Genomic DNA, 24,797 nt, shown 5'->3' on the forward strand with positions numbered 1-24,797 from the left:
TCTGGCTTTCCTAGGGACTACAAGCATCCTTAGCAAAGGAAGTCCAGTGGGGGGTGGCCTGAATCCATCCATCTGTCCCAGTTTACTCTTCAGCAAAAGCACCAGGGGTGCAGTGATGGGAGGCTGTCAGTCAGTGGGTATGTATGTGGCTGGGTCCGTGGAGGAACAGTCACATCCGTGGAGCTGAACTTGTGGCTTAAGCATGCTCTTGGGCGCGCTGCTGGGCATGGGGTAAGGCACAGGGTAGCAAACACAAACTGTCAAAGGCAAGCCAGTGGATGAAGACAACTGACTCTGGTGAGTGAGTGGAGTGTGTGTGTGTGTGTTTAATATGTGTGTGGTATGGTACATGTGTGGTGTGGTGTGTGTGTAGTGTGTATGTGGTATGTGTACATGTATGTGTGTAGGGTGTATGTGGTGTGTAGGGGGTGGGGAATGGCAGTGCGTGTTTGTAGTGTGTGTGTGTGTGTTTACCTTCTACCCTTGGATGCTGGAAGATGGGAAAGATGGAGAAAAGAATTGCACTATCTCATGAGACGTTGTTTGTTTGAGCATGCCACCTGTGGCATACGGGAGGATAGGGTGGTGATTATCCATCCACTCTGTCCAATCGAAGTCCTAACAATTTCAGCTATCTAGAAGTGTCTAGAAGTTCTGGAGTCTGGATCCCCCCCCCCCCCCCGTTCACCTAAACTTCACAGCCTTCTCACCCTGAGAGCCATCACCTAGATCCATATTGGCAGCATGACCTCTACTCTTGCTTGGCCACGTTGGGGTGAGCAACAGTCCTGTCTAGCAAACCTCTGACACCAGGGACTTTGCAAGATGCAGGAGCCCACTTTACCCTCCAAGCCCGGGCTTTAAGCCCAGGGCGCAAGAAAGAGACATCCCAACCCAACGAGGATCCAGGTCAGTGAGGTCTTTTCTGTAGAGGTGCCAGTAAATGCAGTTGGGTACAGTTGAGCCAAGGGGTCCGGATCGGAAAGTTGGGGTTCAGCCCCCCAAACGGGTCGACGGCTTTGGAAGAAGCTGAGCCGGTCAGGAGGCAGGCAGGCAACAGCAGTGAAATGGACCTCATTCTACAGATGCCTGGGGGATGGGGAGCCTTGAGGAGGGGGCCCAAGGGGGAGCGTACCCCGCCTCCAGGCACCCTGTCCCGTAGTACAGCTTTAAAATCCTGAGAAGTTTGTCATAGGACAGCCTCATCACGCATGCGCATAGGCAAAGTTGACTTTTTTTTTTCTCTACCCCCCACCCCCCTTTGCCTCTCCAGCCGTGTTTGGTTCTGCAACTTTAAAATATATATATATATTTTTTCGCTGAGAACACCAAGGGAAAGAGGAGTCTGGAGAGAGGGAGGGCGAAAGTGAGGGAACTGGTCAGGAGGGCCGGGGGTGGGGGGCACGCGGTCCCCTCGCTGGGCCAGTCAGTCTGTGGGGCACAGCATCGCTTGGAAAGTTGCTGCAGGCTCCGAGGCACCGCCTCCGCCGTCCGGAGTCCGGATTGTGCGGCCGCTGCTTCGCCAGCTCCTTCCGCGGCCTCCGCCGGGCCCTACGACCGCCCCTCGGACCCCGGCCGCGACCGAGGAGGTGGGCAGCCTCGGCCGCCATGGACCTCTGGAGTTGAGTCGCCACCGCGGAGCTCTGCGCCCTCCGTCCTCTTGCTCTGTTCTCTCTGGAAAGGCGGGGGGGTGGAAAGAAGAAGGTTAACCCGAAGAAAGGAAGAAAGAAAGAAGGGGACCAGAAGGGGGAAGCCAACGTTCCCCCACGGGCTAGCTGTCCATCAACCGCTCAAGCCACCAAGCGGCAGAAAGTTCAGGGCTGCCTTGAACCCATTTTCTTTGCGCCTGGTTTTTGCCAGACTCTAAAATGAAAGGACAAAATTCGGCGCTGACTCTTGCAGCTCGGATGGCGACTTGTGCGATTTCAGCGGCATCTCCCGGAGAAAAAACCATGCGTGCCTGATTGTTCTGTGGTCCTATAGCCGCCGCCGCCGCCGCTGCTCTGTGTGTGTCTCTCTGTGTGTGAGCGCGTGTCTCTGTGTCTGCGTGTGTGTGTGCGTGTGTGTGTGTATGTGTGTGTGTTTGGGTGTGTGTCTGTGTGTACACAGACGTTCACTAGCTAACTCAGCTGCAGGAGCAGTCCCTGGAAGCAGACGTTTCGGCCACAGACCCAGAGAGGAGGAGCTGACAATCAGGAGGCGTGAGCCGCCAGGAGCCTGCAGAATTCGTGGTGTGAATGAACTGGGGGCATCTTGGGCACAGGGATTGCCCCCCCCCTCCTTCCCCGCCTCGGGCCACAGTTGAGTAGTGGGGCATTTTTTTTTCACCTTCTTGTGAAGAATTTTTTTTTTATTATTTGTTGTAAAGTCTTTTGCACAATCACGCCCACATTTGGGGTTGGAAAGCCCTAATTACCGCCGTCGCTGATGGACGTTAGAGAGGGAGCGCCTCGCCGCGGAACAGTCGCCTGCGCGCCCTCGTCGGACCCGCGGCTCCTGCACTGTGTCCCCGCTCGGCCCTGCGCTTGCTGCTCGCCCGCGCGCGCCGGCGCCCTCTCGGTTCCTGGGCACATTTCCACGCTATACCAGCTCCTCTGCCCGAGCCCGGGCGCCAGTGCTCGCTTCCGCTCCGGGTCGCTGCGCCCACCCGACGCGCCCAGGAGGACTCCGCAGCCCTGCTTTGGATTGTCCCCCAAGGCTTAACCCCGACGCTTCGCTTGAATTCCTCGGCCGCCTTCGCTCGGGTGGCGACTTCCTCTCCGCGCCCCCTCCCCCTCGCCATGAAGGTAAGTGTTCTGTGCTCACGGACGCTCCCTACTTTTTCCCCCCCTTTTCAAAGTTAATTGAACTCTTTCAATCTATCCCTATCCTCTCCATTTCTCTAACTGCCTGGAAAAAGCTAAACTCCAGTATCGCTGGCAGGAACTCCTATCTTTTCGTCCCTTACCCTGGGGACACTGCCTCTGCGTCCTTGGAGACTTTTTGCACCGGCTATTCTTCAAACCTTTTCAACTATGGAGAAGAGCGAGGGCAGGAAAGACAGTGCGGGTCACAGGCGGCGCGCCTTTTTACCTCGAGAACTGGAGTGTAGTTTTACTATGTGTATTTCAGCGACTGGATAATGATTCGATTCATCAAGTATATATCAAACGCTCATTTCACCGGCATGCGGAGATTGTGTGGCTGAAGCTCTGAGGCCCGATGAGGACTGTGTTAGGAGAAACGGCTGCGAGACTAAGGAAACTAGGGGCCACCTACCCTAGAGCAACGCACACCCCACCCCCAACCTCCGATCAGGGCCCAGTTCCCGGCTCTCCAGGTCGAGTAACCGGAGCGTTCCCGGCCCCTGTGCCTTTAAGAGTGCCTGGCGGGGGGCCAGAGTGCACCCCGCGCGGGGAGCGGGGTCGCGTTATTAGCTTTATTAGCGGCCTCTGGGTGAGCTCAGGTCCTTTACTGCAGCATTGGGGGCGGGGAGTAGTGGTCCTAGTGGCTTTAATCCTGCCCCCTGAGCGGAGTCAGCCTAGTGCTTTGGAGACTCTAGGGCCTCTGCGTTTCGAGAGCGGGCGGGGGGTTAGTTTGTGAACTCATGTTTGTTTTAATTGTCAGTTGTATGTTAAAGCCGAGTCACACACTCTGAGGGTCACCGAGAGTTCACTTTTACAAAAAAGTTAACGTTTCGTCTTGAAATATAACTAGCAATTTTCCAAACAACTTTCCCTTCGGTTATCTTCCACGTCTCGATAACAATTTCCATTTATACTTCATATCTCGTTTCCAGCTTTCTAGTAGGGAGTAAGATGAAGATCGGAACGAAGCTGTTTCCTAAAAGCAAACAACCTTCTTTCTTCAAAGAAAGGGTTTTAAACCCCGGTGTTTCTAAGGCCCTGTTTTACCCTCTATGCCCTGTCCGAGCCACAGCTCCGTGGTCGTACTTTAAATGAACAATTCGCTCCTGGGAAATAATTTGGGCCCGGTGATGAGGTCGTACCTCCTCAGCATCTGCTGTCTTGACGATATTAGCACACCTAGCCAGATTTAATTTCAAGACATTTTCCATCAGGCAAGGCTTGGTGGGGGGCGGGGGATTTGGAGGAGACAATGTTGTAAGTACCCAGCAATTGAGGAATGGCGGAAAGTAGGGTATGAGAGGACGCGTTGGGACCCTTGCTGTGCTTTGGGGACTTGGGGAGCTGGAGATCAGTTTTTGACAAGCCGGCTTTAGTCTTGGCGGTTCGGCCCTAGATCCTCCAAAGGAGGTCCAGCCCAAAACCCTGGTCTTCCCTTCTAGAGCGCTCCTTTGCACAAGGGGCGCGCTACGTGCTGGCAAAACTCTTGAGCTTTAACGCGGCCTTTCTAACCGGCCGCGCGGTGCCGGCTGCCCCCTGTTGGCCATCTGGAAATAAGGCCCCTCTGAGTCCCAGTCCTTCAACTTGTACCCCTGGAGACAACTCAGCCCCACTCTTCCCACCAAGACCCTTCTAAGGTCTCCGCCAGGGGACAATCTGTGTTACCCCGAGCTTCGAATAGAAAAGGGCCATAGCTGTAACCCAGCAATGAGGCCTTGGGCAATTTGGGCTAAGGATTTCGACCCTTTCTGGTCACTGGTGAGGGAGGGAGTGTCACAGTACAAGGCCTCGGGTGTGGCCCTGGTTGTCTCACCAATTCTTTCTGTGGTCCTGGATGCTTGTTGTGTTTCCCTCTCTCAGCCTCTGCTTCTTCATCTATTAAACACAGAAACAAAAACAGTGATTTTGTTTTCGCTTATGAACTTAGTCTGTAAAAAAAAAAAAAAATCCCCTGTAAAGATTGGGACTGAACCGATCTTTGATTTCTCACTCTCTCTTGGGGCTACACAACTGTTTTAGACAAATGACTCTGTGCTCAGTTACTCGAGATAATTGTGTGTGGGTCCTTGAGAACCCTGGGGAACATCTCTGAAGCTTAGGAAAAGAGCCGAAGTTTATCTCCTGGACTATTACTGTTCTCCGATCTCCTGGCAATTCTGTGTCACTCGGGAATTTTTCAGGTTTCTTACCCTGACTGCAGCTCCAGACAACCTCTGGCTTATCTCACTGGCTATTTCTGCCTGCTGCATGTGCTCTGACCACGTGTATTCATGAAGTGGGACAGGTACAGCTCAGCTGGGCCCAGGCCCTAAAGATGGGGAGCAACGCTTCTTTTGTCTACACCCCCTTAAGCAGACATTGGTCATTTCTTCATTGCCTTCTCTCTGCCGTTCTTGAAGCCGGAGAACCAAGTTTGTTCCAGCGACAGAGTTCTTCTCCCTCAAGTTTCTCCATCCATCTTCTTGGTTCAGAGAAAGAGCAGACTGGAGAACATAGTTCAATTTCCACCTCTTCAAGAACAGAGATCTGGGAGTTTCCCATCTTCCTTTTCGCCACTGGGAGCCTGGGTCACTCTCTTCCGCCTAGTTGGCATCTCTCATCATTTCCACTGTCAGTCGTGGGCCCTAAATGTAGAATCTAGCAGAAGGAAATGACCCGATTGGGAAGTAGGGCCACTGCCCCCTACTTCCCGCCCCCTGACCCTGGAAAAAGATTCTGTGCCTAGCCTCTCTAGTGTTTGCCTGTTTCTGCACTTGGGAGCGGAACACTTTTACGCGTGTCCTGTAGCTATCTAGACCGAGAAAATAGTCTTTTCCCACCAACTTCCCTCTCTTTCGTGTTGGCACCTTAGAACAGCGCTGCAGCCTGCACCTTTCACCTAGTCCACCCTGAAAGCTTGGAGGTTTCCTTTATGGGGAAGCAGCAGCATCGAGATTCAGCTTCTTTGGCTTCAAGACCCGCAACCGCTTTTCCTTCGCTTCACCCACCCCTGCGCTGCACCTCTTAAAAGCCCGCACCCTCCACTGTACACCCGGGAACGACAGATGCTCCGGCTTCTCAGCCTGCTTTCCCAACCCTATTGGAAAACATTTGGCTCGTTCTCTGGATAATTTTGACCAGAACTTTTTTAAAAATCTATATAACTCTGTTGCGGGAGTCTCCCGAAAGTTCTCCTTCCACACGGTCTTCTTCGCTTCGATTTCTCCTAAACTCACCCGGTTGGATGTTTTACACTCTAGAGTGGAGGTGTTCCTTAGTGAGTTCGCTGTGAGTTCCTTGAATCGCTCAGATTTGTGGGGCTGCGACAGACTGGAGAGGAAAGAAAACCGAGGTTTCCAGGCAAGTGAAGAGGGTCTAAGGCAGATGCTGCTCTCAGGACTCTCTAGCCGATCTCCTGGGGACACCCCTAAGCTGTAACCGAGGAGACCTGAGTCCAGTAAACCCGGTGCCTCCGCTCGCTGTTAGCCAGGGTTCTGGGAACTGGTGGATTTGCCCCGGGGGCGTCGGCCGGGATAGGGTTCGGTTTGTGTGGTTTCGGCTCTAACAAAGAGATTCCCTGTAATCCGCCGAATCTGTTATCAATTTCTCCACCACCCGTGCCCCGCCCCGCGCGCCCCGCCCGCTGTGAAGCTCCAAAAGTTAGTGAGACCCGCCGCGATTTGAGAGCTGGAGCCCTTCGTAACGTATGTGTGTCTGTGCATACGAATGTGTAAGTGTGCACGAGGGTGTGTATGGATGTGGTGTGAATGTGTGTGTGTGTGTGTGTGTGTGTGTGTGCGCGCGCGTGCGCGCGCTTTTAGCCTCCACTAGGGACTCTAAACCTTTGCAGCCTGGGCCGCGCAAAGAAAGACCCTGAAGCCCACCCCTCCCCTGGAGGAAACTTGACACTTCAGGCGGGGGTAGGGAAGGAGACTGAACCTTCTTTCTCTTAGACTGGGGAAACTCCACATTTCCATTCTCTCCAGGATGCGTCCCCAGCTTTGCTGTGCTTGGGCACGGCCGGGCCGAAACTCGGAGCACTGGTTAGCTGGCACTGGGAAGCACATAAGCTCCTCTACCAGGAGCCCGGAGGTGTGCAAGCCCAAGGGGTGGCTCGAAAAGGAGAGCTACCGCCTGCTCCAAGGCCCCTTAGCATTTCTACTGCCTACAGGGTCCCCTTCATCCCTTTTGCGGAGCTGGTCTCAGCAGGGCCTTCGCCTGGAAGAGGTTCACCTTTCTTGCCTTTCCAAAAGAAGGGGCTCCCTCGGGGGCTTTGGGCATCACAGAGTTACACTTATCAGAGACGTAAAGGGGAACGTTGGAAACCTGCTCCTCGTACCCACACTCTTCTCTCTCCGCCGCCGCCTGCAGGTGGAAAAGTCACCAGTGGGAGCAGCCTGAGAACTCTCTGTCCCCGAATATCTTCAGGAAGGAAACTTCTCCGCCCGGCTCCCTGCGCCCTGGAGGCCAGGGGCACTGCTGATGCTTGGGAGCTGGCTCCGCTTGGGGACCTGTCGCCTCGGCTCCGTTTGCCAACAGTTTGGAACTGAATGAACTGAGCCCGACTTGGGCCAGAGAGGCTAGACTGGAGGCAGGGTGGCAGTGTGCTTCAAGACACAGGCCCGCAGTGGTGCGATGAAAACATGGGGACAACTCCAAGAGAAACAACAGGCTCTCCGTGGTTTTCGCCCCGCCTCCCAGCCGCTGCTGGACCTGGGGACCAGAGGGAGAGTAAAAAGTCAGAATAATGGGGTCCAAGAGAAGGGAAGGGTAGGGGAAAGATCCTCCCCTAAAGGAACTGAAGCCGGATACTTCTTTCTATCCGAGACCTTCGTCTCCTCTCCTACTGACTTGAGGCCGCTGGCAGGAGGGGGCAGGCTTTCCGGGTTCCCTGGGGTGGGAGAGCCGACCCTCTTCCCATTCATTATCCCTTACCCCCCAACTTCATCTACTCCCCGCCCCAAACTGGCTGAAGCAGATCCTAAAGGAAATCCAGGCTGCTCTTCCCCATCTGGAAGTGGCTTTCCCAAAATCGGCCCCGTAAACTGATTATAAAACATACGATGTTAATTCGGAGCTGCATTTCCCAGCTGGGCACTCGCGCGCCGCGCTGGTCCCTGGGGCCTCGCCCCCACCCCCTGCCCTTCCCTCCCGCGTCCTGCCCCCACCCCCACCCCCGCGCCGGCCACCCCGCCTCCTCGGCAGCCTCCGGCAGTGCGCTCCACTCGCCTTCGCGCTCTTCTCGCCCATGGAATTAATTCTGGCTCCACTTGTTGCTCCGGCCCAGGTCCGGGAGAGGACGAGGGTGGCGGCGGGTTCCCGAGTGAATTTTCTGGGAGGGACCGAGCGCAGCGGGAAACTAGAGGGAAGCGAGGGGGTGCGGGACTGGAAGTTGCAGGAAGCCTGGTACCCGGGCTTTGACTCAACTGCATTGAGACATGTTTGTAATCGCTGGCGTGCCCCGCGCGCAGGATCCCAGCGAAGTAAGACTTCCTGGTGAGGGTGCGTGGGTGGATTAATTTGGAAAAAGGAACTGCCTATATCTTGCCATCAAAAACCTCACGGAGGAGAAGCGCAGTCAATCAACAGTAAACTTAAGAGACCTCGGATGTTTCCGTTGTTTAAACTTGTATGCTTGAAAATTATCTGAAGGCAATAAACATCTGCTCCTTTCTTTCCTCTCCAGAAGCCCATTGGAATATTAAGCCCGGGAGTGGCTTTGGGGACCGCTGGAGGTGCCATGTCTTCCAAGTTCTTCCTAATGGCTTTGGCCACGTTTTTCTCCTTCGCCCAGGTTGTTATAGAAGCTAATTCTTGGTGGTAAGTTGATTCTGTGTGCCTATTCTTCCTTTAAAAAACAAAAAACGTACACTTGCACTATGTTATGGCCTTGGGTACATTCATCTAATGTAGATGGTGTGTGTTCTATGAGCTTTTAAAATATGAATTTTCTTGTAACCCGCTCATTTTGTAAATCATACACTCAGTTCCACGGGGAAATCAGAATATATAAATCTCAGCCTTTTTCTATGAGGCCCTTGTTGAGATGTGGGTTTACAGTAACATCGTGTACTAAAATAAAAGGGAAATGCACTTCTTTAATAATTGTAAGTCTATCTATAACTTTTGCCACCCCCTCACCAGGTAAAATAAAAATGAGTCTCCCCTTTATTTTTCTGTCGTTTGAGGTTATTAAGCCACAGTGTCTGAAGCAGCAGAGTCCTAGAAGACATCTAACCCCAAATAAAGAGAGAGTATTTGCACTTGAAATTTGATCAAAGGGAGGTGAACTTGAAATAGTCAAATGTCCCTAAATGAGGTTTTCTCTCTGGGCTGCAGTGAATCCCGGGGATTGTGTGTGGCACCATTCTGGATATTTTCTCCCTGGTAACAGAGTAGCTTTTTTTTTTTTTTTTTTTTCCTTTTCTTTTCTGGCTGTTAAATGTGACTTCTAGTCATTGGATTTCCTAACTTGAATCCTTCATGTTCACTTAGGAATCCCCTTTAATATGTCTAAAAACATGGGGGATTTTCTTCAGTCTGTATAGACATCCCCATCTGTGTTTCCATTTCTCCGAAGGAAGGTACTGCTATCTCCTACCTAACTATCTCTACTTTTGATGTTCCTGAATTTTCGAGGAGGATTCATCTACCTTGTAGGTACCAAGTCACTTTCTCTAAAGTCAGTGGCTGGTCTCTGGAAACCTCCACCCCCCCCCCCCGCCCCCTTTCTCAGTGACTCTCAGAAATACTGGTTCAGGTATGTAGTGACTGGAGAAGAAGGCAATGAAAATACTGACTGAGGGAGCCAGATGGCTGGGTGGGGACTGCACAATACCTCTGTTTTCTGCAGGGTTTAAACAGAGGAGTTCTATGAAGCCCTTCTCCTACTTTGTCATGCAGACAAACAGGAGAGAAAAGGCATTTGTTTGCTTCAAGCCCCCAAATGGCTGACACGTTTTTGGGGAGGAGGGAGCTACCTCTAGAGTTTGCGTAAATCTTGAATGAACATCTCCCCCTCCCCTTTGCAGGTCTCTAGGTATGAATAACCCTGTTCAGATGTCAGAAGTATATATCATAGGTGCACAGCCTCTCTGCAGCCAACTGGCAGGACTTTCTCAAGGACAGAAGAAACTCTGCCACTTGTATCAGGACCACATGCAGTACATTGGAGAAGGTGCGAAGACAGGCATCAAGGAATGCCAGTACCAGTTCCGGCATCGGAGATGGAACTGCAGCACAGTGGACAATACTTCTGTCTTTGGCAGGGTGATGCAAATAGGTAGGATGTGTTGGGATGCCCATCACCTTTGTCTGCAAAGGTCTTTGTGTTTGCTTCAGTGTTTGATGAGCTGTCCGCTTTACAGCCTGGGTGATGGCTTGGGAGATTCTTTTCCAGAATGGTTTTAATTCTGATCCCCACTTCTGATTGCAGTTTCTAACTCCTTGAACCAGATCAGTAGAGGGACACCTCAGATCCCATCGTTCCCTGTGACACTTCATGTTTTTTTGTAAAATGCATTTTATTTAAAGTAGAAGCAGTATCCTGCTTTGCTTTGATTGATCAAAAGTAGATGTGGCAAAGCAGAGCCATTTAAGCCCTTTTAAAACTAAAAGCCCTCCTGATGGTTGTGTCTTAAGCTACAATCCAAATGGCCCAAGTTGTCATCTTTTAGAACACTGGCAATGCCGGCAGTAAGGTTTTGATTTTCCTAATATAGACATTTCCTGAGGCTACAGAGATACATAAAGTTAAAAGCTTTATTTTTAGTCCCAGAAAGAATTTTAATAAGAAGTGATACAACTTGTGTGTGTGTGATTTTTGACAACTGGCAGAAAAAAAACACACACACACAGACTTGGGCTTTCAACCTAGAAACTTTGACATTGCAATTTTAAGTGTTTTGTGTGCAGTTTGAGTTTTAATTTCAAATATGTTGTTGAGTTTGTTGTTCCATTCAGGAAGGAGACAGCATTTAAATTGGACCAAAAGAAAAAAAAATAATTGAAAACTCAGTTTGCCTGTGGTTTTCTGCAGTAGTCTGCGATCCTACTTGACAGATGGGCCCTGTGTGTTTTCTAGTGTGAATATTTTAGGTCTCTTTAGTTTTATGCAAACAAGCCCTTATAATTAATAAGACTGCAGTGACTCCAAAAGTAAGAAGCAATTTATCAAGGCAATTAACTGTTTATACTGACTGGAGATAAAGAGTTGGCTTAATATCCATCACAGATGGATAAAATACTTTTGAAAGAAAACCTTAAAAAGTGCATTCATTGAGAACAAAAAAGAGTTGTCAGTGGATGCTTGAGCCAAGGGGCTTCATAAGCGAAAATAACACAGGTTTGGAAACCACTCCTCTAATCCAGTGGGGGAACAGCCTGCAGCCCCAGCCTGCAAGGTTCATGGGGCTTTGTCCTTTCTGTCAATGATTAAAATGTGCTAATGTATATCCTGGGGTCGGACTGAAGTAGCAAAGCCCAGGGAAGCAGGAATGATCCCTAGATATAGACTGTTTTAAGGTAGCCAAATTGGGGGGGGGGGGTATCCTAGGGACTTTACTTCTGCCTTCCGAAACTTCAAGAGAGAAGTTAAAACCTCCTTCAAAGTTCTATCTAAATGTCAAGTGCTGTTGGGTGTTTCCTTTATAAGCACCTCAACCGCCTTTAAAACCTCTGTGTTCTCACAGGGACAGGAGTTAGAAAAAGCCAGAGGAAGGGGCAGTTGCAAGTGCTTTCCAACTGTGAACTCACTTGAACATAGCTTTGATTGGCATCCTCCTTCCTCTCCCTCCTCATCCTTGGCAGGGGGCTTGCTCTAGGCAAGAGTGTACCAGATAAGCTCTCATTTGCTGAGTGAATCTAAATACCGCTTAAATCTGGTCCAAGATTCAAAGTGCCTGTGTCCTCAAGGCCTGAGTAGAGCTCCTACTCCAAACACCTGCATTTAATTGTCTCCTCTTTGGTCTTTGACTGTTGTGGTACTCCCTGGTAGGGACTGGATGATGGGGCTTGTGTGAGTTCCACCCTCTCAAAGTCTGGTGAGGTGAGAGTGACCAGTGCTGTGGGTGGGCCATCGGATGCTCCAGAGAAGCACAGCATGCATCTTCCCTGGCCAAAGGTTCCCAAGTACCCGGTTGTCCTAGAGCAGAAAGCCACCTGCCAGCTTAGGTCTGACTCTCTAGAGGCTTTTTAAAATTTTTCCTTAATATTTGAAAGGAAGGAAGGAGAGTAGGAAAATTATAATACATGTTCTGGATGAGAAGGAGCAGAGGTTGAACTCCAAGAACGGAACAACGTCTTTGTCTTCTTTTTCTGAGCTCAGGCTTTGCTTGAAGTCAGTGAGTTTTGGGACAGTTGAAAACACCTCTGGTGCCCAAGGTGTGCCCGGGTCACTCCAAAACTCTCAGGATCCCAGGGATGTGGAGAGGAACACTTGTCTGTGAGACCCTGACCCTGTGAGGGGCCAGTGTCTGAGAAGCTCCTGCTGCCACCTCTGACCCCTTTCCAGGCTCATTTTTCTAAGGTGCCAGTTGCCCTGGAGGCACCGTGCGCAGCCGCCTCCTGAAGGGCCCCCAGCTTCATTTTGGAAACATTCTCATTTTTCACCCGTGTTCCTTTTCCCCCACCAGCTTTTGTTTCTCTCCTGTCTTTGTTTTTAGACTGTGAAAAGATGTCAGGAAGGCACCATTTTTAAGGGATGTGAGGATCCAAGTCAGCCTAGATTTCATGCAGAGGGAGACTTAACCAAATGAGCAGCCATAGAGAGACACAGAGGCCTCACGCAGCCCTAGCCAAGCAGAGCTCTTCAAACTGCTGTTTTTCCACAGTCAACAATTAGCTTAGAGACTCCTACCAGGTTTTGTATTCTGGATGAAAATCGAAATGATTTAGCTAGATCTATGGGGGGAAAAAAAAGCTGTGTAGGATTTGTGTTTTGTATAAAAGCCCTTTATGCTCTGTGCATTCAAAGGGCAGTGTCTCATCCCCCTCTGTCCTCTGAGGATCAGTTTATCTCCTCTTCCTCTACCCACACTTTTATCCCACAACCCTCTCCTGCTCAGACCACAACACTTCCCATATTATCAGTGTTAATCTTCAAATAACCCCCACCAATCCGTTTGCTCTCCTGGTTTATTTCCACCCCCCACCCCCCCCAGCACACACACTCTGCCATCTAAGGTAAAGCCCCACTGGGACTTTCTGGTCCCATCTTCCTGCCTACCACCAGCACACTCCTGATGGGCTTTTGTTCATTTGTTAAGTGCAGGAGGGGAGTCTGTATGACTTAAGCCATAGGACTTCCTGAGGGTCACAAATGGCACTGTGAACTGTGGGACAGTACTAATCTTCGAGAGGGCAGGCACCAGAGTCAGCAGGACCATCCTCCTGGATAGGCCTTCTCCTTGGGGTTGGCTGAGAACAGAACAGCTGTCTTTGTTCTGCCCCTGCTTCATAAAGATTGCTTGCAAGCTTCCTAACTGTATGAGAAATCCAGTCTGGAACAGGGGATGTTAGCATCCAAAGGGACCTTTAGATCATGGGCATCCATTTCTATACTCTTATTTTACAGTTGATTCTGAAAGTGAAGCATGGTACCAGTCTTTCCCCTACATGCAGGTCCAGCTTCCTTCAATGGGCACAATGTTAACATTTCTCTCTCACAGTGCAGCTGGTTATCAAGTTGCTTCTTGTTACATTAGCAAAGTCTCCTTTTGCAGGTAGAGCTCAGGCTGGTGTCTGTGGATGGGGCTCCCACAAGTGTTCTGTGGGGAAATGATCTTCACACTTTCTATCTATTCCCCTCCCTGTTCGCCCCGAGTCTGTTCCCTTTTTCTTTCTCTTGTCATCTCACCACTTCAGGCAAAGGCCGTGGGTAGAGAGAGCACAGAGCAGGAGAGTCCAGTGGTCCAGGGCAGTAGTAGATGCAGAACCAAGATGAACCAGGAAGCTGTTTTAAACTTGACTACTTATTCTCGTGTAGGGGTGGTGGTAGTGGAAGCAGCACACACTTTTAATCCCAGCACTTAGAAGGTGGAGGCAGGGAGATCTTTGAGTTTGAGGCCAGCCTGGTCTACAGAGTTCCGGGACAGCCAGGGCTACACAAAGAAACCATGTCTTGAGAAACTAAACCAAACCAACAAGCAAAAAAACCAACCAACCAACCAACCAAACAACCAACCAACCAACCAAACAACCAACCAACCAAACAAACAAACAACAAAAACCTTAATTGCTTATTCTTAAATGAGGAAATTCCAGGGCAGGTTTAGCACTGTTGTACAGAGTGGTAAAGAGTGGAGAGCTTAGAGGGTCCCATAGCGGGGAAGAGAGTATAGCTGCAGAGAAAGGGTGCCAGGCAGAAACTATCTGTGGCCCCCAGGCTGGCTGAGGATGGAGACTTGAGATTCACAGAGGCTTCTAAGCCTAGCAAATTCTGCTCTGTTCAAGGTGAAAATAATATGCACATTAGAACAAGGGTAAAAAAACGTCTAACCTAGTTCTGAGCTTTCTTTCAATGACTTCTTTCATGTGCATTTTTAGAAATAAGACGTTTTGAATATCTTCAATCGGGGTTAATGAAAAATCAAGCCAGCAGGATTGGAATCCTGCCTAGGCTCTAAAACATCCTAGCAGATGCAGGTATTGCTGTCCCCTTTGTTATTTGTTGTTGCTGTATGCGACTGGATCCATCCTTCTGAGCTTGTCACGAGGTGGGCCCAGGGCCTGAGTGTACATTTTGGAGTGGGGCTCTGTATGGGATATCGGCGCTCTCTCTCTCTCTCTCTCTCTCTCTCTCTCTCTCTCTCTCACACACACACACACACACATACACACACACCAAATAATCCAGATTTTCTGTGTTAGGGCTTCTTCCTCTTCTTGCCGCAGGGGTTTCTGTCTAGTTTTTTTCTGCCCACAGTGGGCCTGAGAACTGTTTGCTCCTGTGTTTTGACGAGTGGTTTCCCCCAGCCCCACAATGGGATTCAAGGCCAGATGTGCTGGGGATCCCTACCTCTCCAATGGTCTATGTCTGTTGGGGCTCTCTCAGCCTTCTCCAGCCTGCACAGGCCAGTGCCTTAGGGGTCTTAGTGATGCCCCGCCTTCCCCCTCCCCATTCCCAGCAAGATTTAGGCTTCTGCGTGGGGCAGGCAATCTAGTGACCCCTCATCCTTAATCGCAGGCAGCCGAGAGACGGCCTTCACGTACGCGGTGAGCGCAGCTGGGGTGGTGAACGCCATGAGCCGAGCATGCCGGGAGGGCGAGCTGTCTACCTGTGGCTGCAGCCGCGCTGCGCGCCCCAAGGACCTGCCTCGGGACTGGTTGTGGGGCGGCTGCGGAGACAACATCGACTATGGCTACCGCTTCGCCAAGGAGTTTGTGGACGCTAGAGAAAGGGAACGAATCCACGCCAAGGGCTCCTATGAGAGCGCACGCATCCTCATGAACTTACACAACAATGAAGCAGGCCGCAGGGTGAGTGTCATGCCCGCCCCCCCCCCCCCATACCGTCTATCCCCACCCCCTTGTACCCTCCCACCACACACACAGGAGTTGGGTCCTGGCCCCCTCAGTTCAGGTCTCTCCGGATACTCATACCTTGCATATCTGTATATACTTGGCATCCTCTATCTTCCTCTGCTCTGCTCCTTTTGGGCTTTCTCTTTTTCTTTTCTCTTCTATTTTCTTTTTTCTTTCTCTTCTCTCCTCTTCCTTTCTCTCTTTCTTTTCCTTCCCTTCTTCCTTCTTCACTCACCCCCTCCCTCCCTCTTTCCTTCCCCCCTCCCTCCCTTCCTTCCTTCCTTCCTTCCTTCCTTCCTTCCTTCCTTCCTTCCTTCCTTTCCTGGTATTTCAAGTCAGGGTTTCTCCCATGTAGTCCTGGCTGTCCTGGAACTTATTCTGTAGACTAGACTGGCCTCTGACTTAGAAATTCACCTGTGAGTGCTGGGATTCAAAGTTTTGGGTTTTTTTTTGTTTTGTTTTGTTTTTTTTTTTCCTTGAGTCACTTCATCATTTGTGGGCCTCTCTGTAGAAAGGTGCGTTCTAGAAAGCGCTCCCCCTCTAGGGGAATGATTGATCCACAAATGAACTCTGGAGATCCAGCTGTTTTCTGAGAAGTATGCTGTGTATCTTTTTAGCTGGTCCCCACAGATGGTCACAGTAGAGGTCACCATTTGTGGCTGGGTTTCAGTGTGGGGAAAGCACCAAGCAAGGCCAAGACCAAGGCCTCACTTTAGCTTGGACACTTATTTTCTTTCCCCCTGTCTGTCTTGTGGCATTCTGTAGCCGACCTGATGGGCTGAGAGTTTTTTTTTTCCAAAGGGCCCTTTTTAGGGAAAGGACAGACATTTTAGCAGTTTGGCATTTTTAAAGTCTGACCAGCAGACAAATCCAGGGTGGCTGTAGAGAGAAGAGAAACTGACAGTTTGTCCCCAGCCTTCCTGAGCCTCCTGCTTCCCCCCTCTTTCCTTCCCCTGGTGTGGATATGAAAAGCTACTCCAAGATATTTTAAAAGACCCTTTTTTCCCCTGCGGTTAAACACATGGCACTTTATGGCTGCTTTAAAATGAAGGGGTGAAAATGTTTCTTAACTTTGGCAGCATTGAAAACCAGGGTCATTAGTTTTTCACAGAACCCAAGGTAGGTGCCAGGAACTTTCTGGTCAGAGGTTCACTCTTCTGTATTTTGGGGTGAGGAAAAAGGAAGATAATCACAGAGTGGAACAAGGAGGACTGGAAGGAGCCTCTGGCCCCAACACCCTCGTCTCACAGATTGGGAAACTGAGGCCAACCACTTAGCAGCTGCAGAAGAAAAGCGGTGCATCTATGTTACAAGTCTAAGTTAAGCGAGTACTTTAAACAGATGCACAGGACCCTAGGGCTGAAACACAGGGGAGTGGCCACTGGAGATGCTGACTGAAAATCAGATCCTCAGGTATCCACATTTGCATATCTTCCAGTGGCTGTGTTTACAACTCCCACTTGTGGTCCTTGTGAAGACGAAGTGAGATCAGGCATGAGGGCCACACCATAAGAAATCTGACTTACAACAATGCTTCCTTTGGTTCAATCTCAGATTATAGCTTAAAGTTTGTCAGCAGTCAGTGCTTGATGAATGATACGTTAATTATTAAACACTGCAGAATACTAGGACCTAGGGAAGCCACAGATCACCGAGATAATTCCAGCTAACTTCCTCTCAGAGCAAACATTAAACATCTGAGGGTGTCAATGAGATTCTGCTTCCCTGAGGGGCCAGGTTGTTGCCACCGAGAGAGCACAGCATGTGCTCGCCTCAGGCTGCCCACTTTAGGGACTGCTACTCTCTAGCTTGTCACTGTTGTAAGTCCACCTGTGATTGCAGGTCTCTGAAAACCCCTAAGGGTGCATTTCCAGGATCCCATCATCCTGGCATCTTCCCCTCTGTGTAGGATCTAATGGACACATTCAGCCAGAAATGTCTCCTGCCATCTTTGGAACTTCCTTATCTCTTCTTTCCTAGAGAGAAATCCTGAGGGGCTTGTCTATCACAGGGAAGGGTCAAGCCTTTCCAAGTGTCAAGAGGGACCCCTTCCCCCAAGAAGGTGGAAAGTGACCTGGCTGTTTTTGTTGCCCTTAATAACGATACTTGCATCTTCTAAGGTGCCATGTCTTTGGTTTTGTTCTGTCATGGGAAGGATGAGCCAAAGGAAGGATCTTGGTCAGTAAGAAAGAGGCACAGAAACCAGCTCTTCTCTAAAATGGAGGTTAGGTACCTTAGAAAGTTGTACACTATGCCAGAAAATCATATTAACACTTTTTAGGGCATTAACTTTTGGTTTTCCTTAAAAGGGGAGCAAAGGTTAAATATATTTGCAAAACCTTCCTCAGTCTGAAAGTCTTTATGGCAAGTCTTTATGGCAAGTACTGTGGGCCCCTATTAAAAGAAAGTCCTTATAATTCCTTGGAGGAGGGAGGTAATTGTTCGGGCAGAAGTAGCTCTGGGTTCTGGACAGGCCCTGGCCAGTGCTGCCATACCATGATGACTCTGAAAGGTCGCTGGCATGAGGAGCTGTGGGCAGTAGGACTATAAATAGGCAACCACTACCTCCCAGACTGCTGGGCACAGTACTGTGGGCCAGACCTATGAGCACTGCTCCTGGGAGGCCTGAGGTGACTGGGCAAAAAACCCAGGGCCATGGCCCCATCACCCTGGAGAAAGACCAGGCTTACTGAGTGGATCTGGAGTGCCAAGTGCTTCCTTGGCTCCTTCAATTTTATCCTCCTGTGTAGGAAGTTGGTGCCATCCAAAGGTGCCAAATAGGTTTAGAAAGGGGCAGCCAGTTGCCTAAGTTCAAGGGCCAAGTTAGACATCCTATGTCCACAGCTGCAAGGTGGTCCTCAAGACCTAGGGTAGGACAGGACAGAGTAGGGATATAGTGGGTACAGCAGTGGACATAATTGAAGCCCAGACCAAGTTCCCCTACAACCTGGTTGTGTGATCTGTGTGAGCCTCCTTCCTATGCCACCGTGTTATCACCTGTTTCTACACATGCCACCAAACTGCTGGCATGATTGGATGAGGTCACAGGTGTCACAGCAGGTGTCCTGATAGCTGAGCTAACACAGTAGTACAGTAGAATGGGAGAGCACTGAAACCCTGATCCCACCAGGGATAGACCCCTTCCCAGCTCAGCACTTACCAAGTCACTGAACATAGGCTTGGTGTCCCACTGTCTGGGTTCAAATCCTGGCATTCCCCACTGGCCAGTGGTTGGGCAGAACTTGTCTCTCTAAGCCTCCATTTCCTTCTCTGCAAAGAGAAGGATAATAGCACACTCCTCAGAGGCTTGGATGTGGGTCTGCATTCAGGTAGGATAGGCAAGATATGGAGATCACATTGTACTGATAACATTTCCCTCCCATAAAACTGGAGGCTACTGGGATCGTTTTTTTGTTTTGCTTTCTTTTTTGTTTTCCTGTTCCCATCTGAATGTGATAATGGTGGACAGAATGATAAAGACTAAGAAGTTGCAGAGTTTCAAAGAAGGCAATGCAATATTTCTAGTGGTGGGGAATGAAGATGTAACACAGCCTTGGATTCAGCCAAGGGACATGGCTGCCTCTACAAAGTGTGTATTAGGCTCATGCCTGCATCTCGGCTCCTCCAGGGATCAGTACAATAACCTTTCCCTTTTCTTCCTACAGACAGTATACAACCTGGCAGATGTAGCCTGTAAGTGTCATGGAGTGTCTGGCTCCTGTAGCCTCAAGACTTGCTGGCTGCAGCTGGCGGACTTCCGGAAGGTGGGCGATGCCCTCAAGGAGAAGTATGATAGCGCAGCGGCCATGAGGCTCAACAGCCGGGGCAAGCTGGTGCAGGTCAACAGCCGCTTCAACTCCCCGACCACCCAGGACCTGGTCTACATCGACCCAAGTCCGGACTACTGTGTGCGCAACGAGAGCACTGGCTCGCTGGGCACGCAGGGACGCCTGTGCAACAAGACCTCAGAGGGGATGGACGGCTGCGAGCTCATGTGCTGTGGGCGTGGCTATGACCAGTTTAAGACAGTGCAGACCGAACGCTGTCATTGCAAGTTTCACTGGTGCTGCTATGTCAAATGCAAGAAGTGCACGGAGATTGTGGATCAGTTCGTGTGCAAATAGTGGTGTGCCTGCCCTTCACCCAGTCCCACTCCCAGGACCCACTTATTTATAGAAAGTACAGTGCTTCTGGTTCTTTTTATTTCTCCCCCAAGAATTGCAGCTGGAACCATGTGTTTTGTTTTGTTTTGTTTTTTCTTTTCTGTTACCATCTAAGAACTCTGTGGTTTATTATTAATATTATAATTAATATTTGGCAATAGTGGGGGAAACTAAGAACAATATTTATTTTGAGGATCTTTGCAAAGTTAGTACAAAATTTCTTTCTTCTGATGCTACAGGATAAAGGGGAAAAACTATGTATTCGAACTTAGCTGTGCAGTTGGGTTTCGCATCTAAAAGGTGTAGGAGCTGTTTTTCTTCTCAAACAGAGTCCTTTGAGATGGGTGGTACCCAGGTGACAGAGGAGGCACAGACCCATGAATGACAGTTCCTGTGACCAAAATGAATTGCAGGTGCTCTGGTACAAAAGATCTTAAATATAGATATATTAAATATACATATATGCCAAAAATACAGACTATGAGACACTCCCTAACCCAGAGGTTACCAGCCTGGTTTTGTGGGGTTTTTTGTTTTGTTTTGTTTTTCTTTTCTTTTTTTTTTTTTTTGCTTTTTTTGGTTTATGTTTGTTTGTTTGTATTTTGGGTGTGTGTGTGTGTATTTTTAGAATGATCTTTCAGAAGGTACAAGCGAGAATCTCATATCTTCAGAAGCAGGCATATCATGAATGTTACTGTGTCCCACCTACAGATACTCCATTCATGAATGGGCCTTTTTCTAACAGTTCATGAATATTGGGGAGCCGGTGGGCTGGGGGAGGGAAGTCCCCAGAAATTAGAAAACTTGAAATTTCCTACATTGAGGCCATAATTTTATGTTAGCCCAGCTGATTCTGAATACCAGACTTTTATATCCATGAAGGGATTTTTGACTAAAAAAAAAAAAGATCTTGTTTTGAAAGCCATCTTATTTTCTTAAAAATGAAAAATTACCCATGAATCCCATTTGCAACCCCTCACCCCCACAGGCAACAAGAAAGTCCCATGTAGTTGAGCACTGCAGAACACCTCTGTGAGGAGATGATGGCAGCCATCTTCCTGCATAACCCCAAGCCCTTTCTGGAATCTCTGCTGGCCATGCTTCCGAATGGCAGCCCTGGTGGACACTCACTCCTGGTAGGGCAGAGAATGTACACGAGGAGCCATGTTCAGAACCAGCCACTTAGGGGTTGTTCTCTGAGGCTTTTCTTTGGAGGTACGGTAACTTGATGTGTTTTGATGATATCACTTGGCCCAGGGAGTCCCCAGAGCTGTTGCAGCTGTTTGGTTGTTATCCTCCTGCGTTTAGACTTTCCATTTGTGCTTTTCCTATTACCCTGCAGGTGTACCCTAAAACTGTTCCTAGTGTACTTGAACAGTTGCATTTATAAGGGGGGGGTGTGGTTTAATGGTGCCTGATATCTCAGTTTTTTTGTATATAACATATATATAAATATACATATATAAATATAGATATAATTATATCTCAGTGCAGTCTGGGATTTAGACCTACAGTTTTCTCTGGGCTTGCTCTCTGCCTGGAGTATCATCCTTCATTGCAGTCCAATTGGGATTTCTTTTTTTTCCAAAAATTTTGAGTCTTAACATTGACCTGTGACAGGATCCTACCACGAACACCAGGAAGCAAGCTAAGACTCCGAGGAAGCTCTCAGGGCTCATGTCCTGAATGTATGTTGGTTAGAAAGTAGCCTTTCTGCTTCCTGCCCATGGCCAGTTCTCCACCCTCTCTTTGGTGTTCTTTGTGGGGAGGGCACTGTGGTTTGTCACAGCCCTGGACTTCTAGAGGCTCCCAGAACCCAGGATCACCAGCCTCCTGTCTGTTTGCTTCACTCTTTTCCCAGGGAGGACTTGGGACTGTCCTGTCTGACAGGATGGATCTGAGTTCCCGAAGTAAACCAGCTCACCACATAGATAGCTAGTTTAAACAATGTTTTAAAAGAAGGGCACCTCTGTTTCAAAAGTGACATCTGCTGTGTTGTTTTCCAGGCCTGATACTCTTTCAAGGTTTGAAAAAAATGTGTGTATCCATTCATGGGCTTGGTAGCCTTCTGGTCACCTCAGTCCTGTGGCTCTTAACTTATTGCCCAACAATATTCATTTCCCCTCAGCTACAATGAATTGCAAGCAAAAGACGTTGAAATGAAAAAAAGCACTAATTTAGTTTAAAATGCCACTTTTTGGTTTTTATTCTACAAAAACCATGAAGTTCTCTCTCTCTCTCTCTCTCTCTCTCTCTCTCTCTCTCTCTCTCTTATTTGTTAAATCAGATTATGTTCTCTTTTTGTTTTTGTTTTTAGTGATTCGTGTTTATGAGCAGAGTGGAGTTTAACAATCCTAGCTTTAAAAAAAAACCTATTTAATGTAAGATATTCTACGCATCCTTCAGATATTTTGTATATCCCCTATGGCCTTTATTCTGTACTTTTAATGTACATATTTCTGTCTTGTGTGATTTGTATATTTCACTGGTTAAAAAAAAGAACATTGAAAGGCTTATGCCAATGGAAGATAGAATATAAAATAAAATGTTACTTGTATATTGGTAAGAGGTTTCAGTTGTCCTTTAGCTAATTCATGTAGAGAAATATTTTTAGTTGAAGCCACAAGAGACAGCTTAGGGCAGTTATGTGTTCAAATAACAGAAGAACAGACTTTTTTTTTTTTTTTTAACCAAACCCGAACTGTTGGGAAACCTCAATAGAGCTCTATATGTATTGGAACAAAAGTGGAATTCTCTTCTCCTATATATGTTCCTTCAAAAAGAGAGAGAGAGAATCAAGCAGATGGCTTAAAGCTGGTCACAGGATTGCTCACATTCTTTTGGCATTATGCATGCGACTTAATTGTTTGAGAGTGTGTTGCTATTGTAACATCCCAGAGATGAACCAAAAAGGCTCACCCTCTCACCCAGAAGCAGCTTTTCAGCATATATACACATGCATGTACATGTGTGTGATATGCATGTGTGCATGCATGTGATATGCATGTGTGCATGCATGTCTGTATGTATTTTTGTGCTTGCCACTATAACTATTGCACCTCTCTATTCAGTTTGACCGAATAGGGGTCTTGTGGGACATCTCTATGTTCCAGTCTTTATGGGAAGAAAGCAAGGGTCTGCAGAGAACAGGAACTAAAGAATCCTTGTGTGGTGTGCAATTAATAGAAGCCCTGCTGGTTTCTGGAAATGTAGACCAGAATCTGGCCAGGACTGTAGACTGATACATTAGCTGGTCCTTTGCCTTTTTCTTTTCCCTCCCTGTCCCCCCCCCCTCTTTCTTTACGGATAACCTTGTAACATATTGAAACCTTTAAAGGAAACCAAGAATGCATTATTACACACACACACACACACACACACACACACACACACTACAGTAGACCAACATATAGAGTGTTTAAAATAGCATTTCTGGGCAAATTCAAACAACTTGTGGCTCTAGGACGCACATCTGTTTCCGTTTTTCTTCAGTTGTATATTGACCAGTGTTCTTTATTGCTAAAACATATACTCGGGGTAGCAATGTCAGCATCTTTTTCCTTCCCATCCTGGAGAGCATTCAAGACCTTCCCAGTACAGGAACATCAATGAAGCATTTATATACAGGCGGTGGCAAGCAGAACCACGTCCAAAATGGTCAGTGTCGGGCTCTAGGGCAAGGCTATCTTGTTCCAGTCCTGTTTCTTTGTGCTCCTGACCTTTGGGGCTGCCACTTCCCAGGATGACCGCTACCTGCCCCCGCTCCCCTGAGGATTTTCCCAATAGCCAGTTCCCATGTGTCTTTTTCTGCAACGGTATTCAAGCCAATGGAACCTTCATATAGGGCCCAAGAGCAGGATGACACAACCTGTGGACAGGAGCTATATTAACTTGATTACTAGTATGAGCTAATATTAACATGATCACCCATGAAAGGCGCCTGCAATCACTGTTTAGTCTGAAATATAGGTAGAGAGCGGGGATGGCGAGGTTGCTTGTAACTGCTGGTACACGTTGAATGCACACACGCATGGAGGCAAGCTCTAAATCACTGCACTGTTACTGTAAAGCATACTTTAAAAATATTTATTGTTTTGAAAAGCATTTTCTAGTCTTCCCTCTCTTGGTGGAGCTGTAAACAAGATGGCATGTTGTGAAGGTTTAAGATGATTTTTCTTTTTAAATCGCAGAAACATTTAGACACCTAAGAACTAAAACTTATAAAAGGGATCTTTGAATTTGCCTGTTAACATGGATTAATGTTTACACTTACATCTGATGAGTGGACGGTGTTTTATGTTAGGGAAATACCTTGTTAACGAACTTCATGAAGCAGATGTAATTAAAGGTCGATGTGAGCCAATCTAGAAGGTTGAACAGTGTTTTCAAAGAACGGAGAGACTTACATTTTAGACCAATCTTTATACATTTTGCTGAGCTAGAAAGGAGATAAAGATTATTTATTTTTGTTCATATCTTGTACTTTTCTATTAAAATCATTTTATGAAATCCAGCATGCTCCTGTGTGTGTATTTAGCAGAGAGGGGCAGAGTTCATCTGAGTCTGAGGTGTGCTTGGAAAATGGCATAGGACTTCCGGCGTTTTTTGTTTTTGTTTTTTTGTTTTTTTGTTTTTTTAAAGGCACTAGTATTTCTGGCCTAAGAGATCATTATGTTTGAACTTCAAGGATGCCTTTTGTAGATTAATGTAGATTGGCCTCCTATTAATTGTTCCTTTACCTTCTTTGCTTTGCTGGGGCTGAGAAGTAAGATTTGTGCTAGATACTTCTCTCCTGTATACATTTAGAGGGGAGAGAAGGGGTTACCATAAAATTCCAGGGTCAGGAAATAAAAAGAATGAGCTGGGGATAGAGGTAAAGTGTGTGAGATGAAGAGCAGACAGAATCAACTGGAATGTTCTCCTGGTTGCTTATTTAGTGACACAGAGACCGTCATGAGCTTCTTAACTTGGGGTTCTTCCACCCCAGCACCACTGGAATTTCAGGCTGGGTGGCTCTCTGGAGTAAATCTGCCCTGTGCAGCAGAGTTTACCAATCCTCTGGGCCTCCACCTACTCCACATCCACGGCCATCTCCCTGTGGTTGATGTCTCAAACAGTGACCTGGAGAAGAACCTCACTCCCACTGGGAAGATGCAGCAGCTTTAGATGAGGTTCTGAACACTTGCGGAACTTGGCTTGATCAGACCCCAGGGATAACACTGCTGCCAATGTGTGGACACAAGCGTGGGATAAGCCCCTTGTCGGTATTTCTGTGTGGACACCAGAG

At 48.3% G+C, this 24,797-nt stretch overlaps 1 protein-coding gene across 2 annotated transcripts; it reads left to right on the plus strand.

The window, feature by feature from the left end:
* Positions 1-1,516: 1,516 nt before the first annotated feature.
* Wnt5a (Wnt family member 5A) lies at positions 1,517-24,004 on the plus strand. 2 transcript variants are annotated; one of them, XM_021181977.3, is made up of 5 exons: positions 1,517-2,786; positions 8,512-8,645; positions 9,857-10,107; positions 15,010-15,302; positions 19,013-24,004. In XM_021181977.3, exons 1-5 carry the CDS (start codon positions 2,781-2,783, stop codon positions 19,469-19,471), a joined length of 1,143 nt encoding a protein of 380 aa, XP_021037636.1. In that variant the 5' UTR covers positions 1,517-2,780; the 3' UTR covers positions 19,472-24,004. The 2 variants fall into 2 exon arrangements, with proteins under 2 accessions (XP_021037636.1, XP_021037635.1); XM_021181976.3 differs by lacking the exon at positions 1,517-2,786 and adding an exon at positions 8,070-8,112.
* Positions 24,005-24,797: the final 793 nt, after the last annotated feature.

This window comes from Mus caroli, unplaced genomic scaffold (genome assembly GCF_978045245.1).
Source record: "Mus caroli unplaced genomic scaffold, Mus_caroli_1 scaffold_12, whole genome shotgun sequence".
Lineage (NCBI taxonomy): Eukaryota > Metazoa > Chordata > Mammalia > Rodentia > Muridae > Mus > Mus caroli.